At 39.8% G+C, this 7,997-nt stretch overlaps 1 protein-coding gene across 1 annotated transcript; it reads left to right on the plus strand.

The window, feature by feature from the left end:
• The first annotated feature begins 3,027 nt into the window (after positions 1–3,027).
• On the plus strand, positions 3,028–5,684 carry LOC119735315 (tripartite motif-containing protein 2-like). The gene is made up of 3 exons (XM_038209014.1): positions 3,028–3,049; positions 3,473–4,270; positions 5,062–5,684. Exons 1-3 carry the CDS (start codon positions 3,028–3,030, stop codon positions 5,682–5,684), a joined length of 1,443 nt encoding a protein of 480 aa, XP_038064942.1.
• Positions 5,685–7,997: the final 2,313 nt, after the last annotated feature.

Consider the following 7,997-nt stretch of genomic DNA (forward strand, 5'->3'; position numbering starts at 1 on the left):
TGTTTAATCGTCCTCCTTCGCAAAGTGAATCATGCATCTTGAAAAGTACAAAGTCCTTGCCAAGCCTACACTTAAACAACCAGTTATGAGGGAGTTTCAATCTGACGGCTGTTTAATGTCACTTAACCTGTTTCTACCTTGTAGTGAGCATTGATTATGAATCAATGCTTTCTGTTTCAATGTACTCATCTTGTACAATTCATGTTCATGATATTGAGCGCTGTTTCACTAGAAAAAAAGTCTGTTTAATTAATTAGACTAATTAATTTCTTGACGGTATACTCTCCGTCAATTACAAAAATGCAAAACAGTGTTCTGTGATCACGTTGAGAAGGCTTTTATCATAATACTTTACATCCTTCAATCCCTATCCCTACGGATTTGTCAATAGTATGAGAATCCCCGCTGTTTTGACTAGCATTTTGGTTTTCGGTCTACTGCTCAGTAAAACCACCCCCCCCCCCCCCATGAAGAATATGTGCAATTGGCTGACTCCAAGCAAACAACTTCGTATAGGGTGCCCCGGCAACACGTTTTTTCGCGCTCAACGCAACGGTGTGGTCGTGATAACGCTCTCTCGCGGTGGCGGGTTATCGCAGAGGCGGGTAATCGCGCATTAAACCATGAAAACATCCATCCCCTAGACAAACTCGAGTAAAATGTTGCGGGGGAATGCACTGAATAAACAATAAAATAATTGACGGAAGCCACCTGTGCCCCGCGCGCTATCGCTTTTGCAATGATTGACGGGAATGGGACCGTTGGTGAAATCCCCGATATTTCCCATAAGTAATAAATATCAAAGTATGTCCTTACTATTGTTGTTATTGATTTAAAAGACGTGGACATTATTTCGTAACGGTACCACCGCAAATAAATGATGGTCCTTTCAATTGCTTCTTTAGATCATACTCTTATACTAATTAAATACGCGGATATCAAGACGAATCCATAGGGAAAGGGATAGAAGGATGTAAAGTATTACGATAAAAGCCTTCTCAACGTGATCACAGAACACTGTTTTGCATTTTTGTAATTGACGGAGAGTATACCGTCAAGAAATTAATTAGTCTAATTAATTAAACAGACTTCTTTTCTAGTGAAACAGCGCACAATATCATGAACATGAATTGTAAAAGATGAGTGAATTAAAACAGAGAGCTTTGATTCATGATAAAACTCACTACAATGTAGAAACAGGTTAAGTGACATTAAACAGCCGTCAGATTGAAACTCCCTCATAACTGGTTGTTTAAGTGTAGGGCTTGGCAAGGACTTTGTACTTTTCAAGATGCATGATTCACTTTGCGAAGGAGGACGATTAAACAATGATATTAAGAAGATGCAAGGTCAAACGTTCACAATACGAAGGTACATGGTTCATATTGCGAAAAAGGAAGGTGCAACGATGACATCAAGCATGATCAATGGTGTATATTAAGAAGATCAAACGTGAACATTAACAAGATGGCACATTCACATTAAGCAGAAACTACTTCCACAATACGATATTAAGTACGTGCAACGTGCATATTGCGAACGTACAACGTAAACATTTAGGAGTTACAAGGTTCGTATTAAGAAGGTCAATATTAAAATGTCGTACCAGGGCCACCGTACATCCGTGCTGAAACATATCGTTTTTTTTCCTCTCATTTATCACTGGGCCGCCGTAAAAAAATGTAAGTGTAGGGGTGCTACAATAATTCCCATGTTAGCGCTGTTCAAACAGGAAGGTCATGGGCACTATCGGACAAAATGTGGCGCTTTTTCGGGCAGCACAATTGCCGACATTTGCGCGAAATTCCAAAAAGGGCACTCGAAAAATACACTTGTGTTTAAAAAAAAAAGCAATTTGTATAAAATATTACGGGGGGGGGGGTCACTGCTGCTGAAATAAGGGCACCTGGGTAGTAATTATTTACGGCGGGGGGGGGGGGGGGGTTAAAATACCCAATACACCCTCTTCCCGCCGCTGGATACGCCACTGTGCCTGTGGGCTGGTGCCTCGTACATACATGATTTTACCAGCTAGTTATCGGGCTAAATCCGGTCCATTATCAACACAAGAAGCTTTAAAATACTGTCAGTGACTGGCCAATGTTTATTGTTGAGACTTTTGCGCGCTCTGTCATTTGATTACTTTTACCTTGTCGTTTCATTTAGAGCTGACTGATGTACTCTTGCGGAAGCTGGCTAGTGAACTTGGTCAGGCATGGAAAAACTTAGCTACACGCCTCGGTTTCAGCAATGCGCAAATCTACAGATTAGAGAGTGACAATCCACAACAAACAGAAGAGCAAATGTTCAGCATGCTGGTCGAGTGGAGACAACAAAGTCCTTTAACCCCTGACGCTCAGGTTAAAACACTGTCAAGCCACTTGCGTAAAGTTGGCAGAGAGCATCTAGCTGATGATTTGTTAGGTACTTCCATCTTATCTCCAAGAAGCATTGCCAGTAGCCGGATCATTTTTCTTTTACAAATGTACTCGAAAACCATTTACATTGAAAATTGTCGGTTTTAATTGCGCATTTTTATTTCAAAAGAAAACTCTATTTTGTTCCCTCTAAAAAAAACACACACCTTTGTTTCGGATTGCCTTAGCACCCTTAATGCAAACAATCGTTACTCCTGAATTGTTGTTGGGATGCATAATAGTTCCCCTGTTTGTAAAATAAATAGTCCATACCTAACGTGGGCAAAATATTGTTTTGTTTATCTCCTTCAAAAGTTAACTATGTTTGCATTAAAATCAAAATATGGTATTAAAGCGAATGTACATCATTGGCTTTTGCTTTAATTTTCAGAAATGAACTATTTAAGGAGTTCAGTATAATAGATCAAATTATTGTTACACTTACATTTTGACGTTTTGTGTTTGAAAATGCTGGGAAACCAAGAAAAACCCATATGTTTAAGTAGTCTGGTTCCCTGACTCCACTGAAGATGAAATTGATCAATTTTAAGATGCCGGAAAATTGTACGTTAAGGGAACCGGTCTAGCTGGCCTGCATTCATTCGTAAACATGCAACGAAAACTAACCAAAAGTTGGACTGAAACAAGGGTAAATTTGGAGCAGTGGTTGAAAGATAGTTAGGATTTTCCAAAGGTGGTCGGCTAACCATCGTTGGAAATGTATACAAAAAATACCATTTTCTTGAAAACAACTTCACATCAGGTGCCATTATTTTACAGGGTGCTTTAGACTGTCATTTACCATTATCCTGTAAGGTATTTCGTAAAACTTTGACGTTTTTTTTTTTGGTATTTGCAAATGTCGTTTCCCTTTCAACTTGAAAATGGGCCGTTAAATCACCTTTCAATGAAACTCGGCGAGCATGACACTGTGAGCAAAAGGTACAGCTCTTGTGACACTTATTGCAATAGAGGTGAACAACTGCTTTCTGTTAGGATTATTGTTTTTATGGGAAACTTTATAAGGTGAATTCTAATATTATTGTACTTCACAGGAATTCACCAGGGCGACGGTGCAAAAAAACTACAAGGATTTGCTGAGACCACGTCGTGTGATGAGCATCAGTACAAGAAAGAGTTTTACTGTGAAACATGTCAAGAACTGATTTGCAGGTTCTGCTCGTTACGTGACGATCATGAATCTCATCATTACGTTACTGTTGAAGAAGCTTCGGCAAAATTTAAACATGACTTGAACGATAAGTTGCAGTTACTCAACACAGACTTGGTCAAAATAGACCAAAATTTGATGTCCATATCTCAAGCCGAACAGACATTCAGCTCCCGAGTTACTCAGGCATTAGGCGTCGTGCAAGACAGAGCTGCTCGGGCAATGAAAGAAGTCGAAGCAGAAGAGAAACGAGTTTTGGATGAACTGAAACAACGAGAAAAGGATAACGGACAAACATTGGAAGAGAAAAGGAAAATACTGCTTGAACTGCAGAAACAGAAACTGCATACGTTGGCTGTAGCCGAGGCTGCCAATCAGGAAGACTTTAGCAGCATTTTTTTGGTCCGCTACACTGACATACGCATGCAGTTGCAAAAGCGTGGTTGCGAACGTCCTCCCAAAAGCGACGTCAAACTTGTATACCCAACGTTTCAACGGAGTCAAAACATTGGTGCCGTCGATCTTGGTAAGGTGGTGATGGAGGACACGTGGGAGCTGTGTCATGAATTTGGGAAACAAGGACAAGGTGTAGGGGAGTTTGAAACAGCCAGAGGAGTTGCTGCTGCTGCTGAACCTGACGAGATTGCTGTGACGGACTGGAAAAACAGGCGCTTCGTCATCTGTAACAATCAGGGGGGAATTAAATAACTACATTCCGGAGATTCAGGTAAGTTATCTGACTTGAACGCATTTCATTTAGACTCAAAGCCTGGTCTTACATATACAATTATGAATATTCCTTAAAAATTGAAAAATAATTAGTGGAGAAAGCTAAAATAGGGAACTCTTCGAACTCTTCCAATCAAACAAAAACACAGTCTCAAATGTCAAATTAAAGAGAACTACAAAAGCTTTTATTCGAGTGATGAAGTAATTGCACAATTGTTCTAAACAAAACATACATTTGCCCAAAAAAATCGTTTCCGTTTGGAAAATTTAGAATTATTACCGTGTGAGAAACAACGAAGAGGGAGTAATGCAAGTGATGTAATATGAGTGACGGTACCTCCCTTGCATCCATTATACATACTGACACTGACATGATTCTCAATGGGATTTGGCACTAACTATCAGTTGTATAAAAGGTATACGTTACTTCAGTGTTTCAGACTACAGTTTTAAGTGACTTTACCAACAAAATTGCAGGAAAGTGTTCCATGTTTGTTTTTAGGTATCATGAGTTAAGACGAAAAAAACCCACATTTTTTAAAGCGAATCAATGAATTAGATAATTTCTTTCTTTCTTTTTATCCAAGGTTTTGATATGGCTGGTTCAATCTGTGTAGATTCTATGCTGGCTATCGTCGAGATTCGTTTTATAGTAATAAAACCTGAGATGTCTTTTTTGAATCCTGTATTTTTTTTTACCCATTCAGGTAGAACTCCATTTCAGTTTCTCAATTTTATTTTCAGATGACGTAACGATTATGCCGGATGGATGGGTGGTTGCTAGCCAACGAGACGTCAAGGTGTACACAAGATACATGACGCTAGCATATGAGTTCAAGACAGTAGCTGAGAGTGAGGTTGGCAAGACAGAGGTACGCCTCGTGAGTGTAACAGTCATGCAGAATGGAGACATCATAGCCGGCGATATCAAACGGAAGGTGTTGACGCAACATCAGTCGGGAAAAAGGGGCAAACTCATACGCACCATACCGGTTTCGATACGACCTGACTTCTTGTCTGTACTGAGCAATGGTTGGATTGTGATCAGTGACTATGAAGAGGGACTAGCGGGCATAGTGGATGTGTCTGATGGCAAAGCTGCTGAAGTCGCCACCGTCCGACCAACCATCGACGGCGATCCAGTGAATCACTGCGCGGGTGTTTGCAGCAACAGCTCGGGTATCTACCTTGTGGTGAGCACAGGCTTCGTCAACAGCGGTCACGTTCACCACTATGATGATTTAGGTCAGTTTGTCAGCTGTGTGGCCCAGGGACTATACAATCCCACAGGAATCGCATTCACAGCCGATGGGCAGCAGCTGGCAGTGGCTGACCTCCATTCAGTTAAGATATATCACAAGGTGTAATTCAGCATGACGCGACTGGCATGTCACTCCCTAGCTCCGAACAAACGGTTGAAAACGGTCTATAACATTGTTCTATAAGATATCCCCATCTTTCCATAATTTCTTGGAAGTATTTTCTTTAGTTTACGGAAGTGAGCAAGCAATAGTAGCTCGAATGCTTGACGAAAATGACAACGTGAATACAATGAAGAAATATTCGGACAATGAGGTGGTAAGAAACCCAGAATAAAGCTCCACGCAAACCCCATAGAGTGAGACAATAAACCCTATCCACATGTCAACACTAGGCATAATTTGAATCTGTGTCGCATATGTGCAAGGTGAGAAAGAACCACTGCACGAAGTTGACTCCCATTCGCCGGTATGTGTATCGACTTTGACTCTTTAAAATTACATTTTTATAGGTAATATTGATACACAGCCATATTTTTCAGAAATCTTGATGGGTGACTCTAAGCGATAATTGCATGTCTTGTCAACCTTACATAGAGATACAATCTTGGTTTTGAAACGCATCCACACTTAAAACATGTATGTTAGTTTTTACCCCTCAGCCGAGAGGCTCAAGGGGTACTGTCAACGCGTACGCCTACGGCGTCTGTCCGTCCGTCCACCGAGAAACCCTTACCATGGACCACTTGTGGGGTACCTGTTCGAGGTACCCCGCAAATGAAATATTTAGCTGTCCGTCTGTCCGTCCGTTAGGCCAGAGTGTCCAGGCAGCTTAGTTTCCGGATGATAACTTGAGTTAGAAATGATTATTGGGATTGTAACTTCGGTAGCGGGTTGCCCTCATAAGTACGCAAGTTGGGATTGGTTTTCAGGTCAAAAGGTCAAAGGTCAAGGTCACTGTGGGGGAGTTAAAGTTAAATGGTTTGTGGATGATGACTTATGTTGGAAATGAGATTTTGGTGTCTAACTTCGGTAGGTTGCCCATTGGTACAGGCATGTTGGGATTGGTTCTGGGGTCAAAGTTCAACGGTCAAGGTCACGGATGATTACTTGACTCTGGCTGAGGGGTTTCAACAGCAAGTTCAGCAACGCTATAATTTCTGTATATACTGTCTGAAGAAAACGCAAATGTCGTACCAGCTTCCGATGACAACAGTGGAATCTTTACATTGCTTTTCCGGTTAATCGATCTAATATGGACCCGTTGCATTACTTCCATGTTGGAGGTACAGTGCTTTATTCTACAAGGAACATGGTAAACACCTTTTATGAATTTATTACACCTTTTATGAATTCATTTTTATTGAATTAGATTAGAAAAATTCGACTCCGATTTTTGTGTATACAAATGGTTTGCATATAGATTACAGTGTGTAAACGTTGTACAATTGCATGTACACAACATTCATTGGTATTGCATATTTTCGTTGTTGTTTTTGTGTGTTGTGGGACCTGTTTTGGTTGCATGTGAACTGTTGTGTTTTAAATGATCTTATAGCATTTTTTTCATTGGATGTTCCGGTATTCGTGTGGACAGGTTCTTATAATAAATACAAGTTTTGTTTTTCCCAAGACTAATATTTGATTATCCGAAAGAAAACTGTTTAGTTTGAATAGTAATCGGTAAATCACAGTTTATGATCAACGAAGTAAACTAAAGCAGTACATAACGTTTCCATTGGTAATTTGCGATTAAACGTTACGAATGGTATTTTGCGTTCCCCTTTGATTACCGAAAAGTAACCTCGTAAATTGCAGAGCCCTTTTTTACCTTTGTTTGATCGTTTGTTGCTTTCATTTTTCCGCATAACTTTCAGATTTTACTTCTGAAAAGTATGTTCAGGTTGAAAACTGAATTAATTTGGTGGATATATTTGATAAAACACTTTTCATGTTAAATTTGTACTTGAACACCATAATACTTTTATTCGTCCTAACACACGCAATAGCCGCCATAACCTGAAGACTAAAACATGTCGTAAACACATTATCCAAATGGCGTAGTTCCGTTGTTTGGTGTATAAATAATGGTATCAATTAAATTGTTGCTGTATCTAGCCAGCACTAATGCAGAGATTTGACGACAATGATTCAACAATTCACTCGTTTTAACGTTTGACTTGACTTGTCATGGTAACAAACTTTCGTTGTAAACAACTGCAGTTGACATGGAATTGTAATACAAAAAGTGCGGTAATCTGGCAGTTAACTTGGATTTTAGAACAATGACGGTTGCTATTACTTTTGTTCATAGCATAACAATATAAGAGATTAAAAGAAATGAACCATAATTGTATAATGTTTGGCTTGGGCGTGTGTCAATTGTTTTGCTTATGGTCGTAATGTTATAAAGTGATATGT

The sequence above is a fragment of the Patiria miniata genome, unplaced genomic scaffold, assembly GCF_015706575.1.
Source record: "Patiria miniata isolate m_02_andy unplaced genomic scaffold, ASM1570657v1 HiC_scaffold_29, whole genome shotgun sequence".
NCBI lineage: Eukaryota > Metazoa > Echinodermata > Asteroidea > Valvatida > Asterinidae > Patiria > Patiria miniata.

What these genes read in the sequence shown, in the direction of transcription:
- LOC119735315 (XM_038209014.1), top strand. Translation starts at nt 3,028, where the DNA reads ATGCAACGAAAACTAACCAAAA. An exon ending in GCAACGAAAACTAACCAAAA is followed by an intron (nt 3,050 to 3,472) that starts GTTGGACTGAAA and finishes TGTACTTCACAG; the next exon opens with GAATTCACCAGGGCGACGGT. An exon ending in AAACAGGCGCTTCGTCATCT is followed by an intron (nt 4,271 to 5,061) that starts GTAACAATCAGG and finishes TTTTATTTTCAG; the next exon opens with ATGACGTAACGATTATGCCG.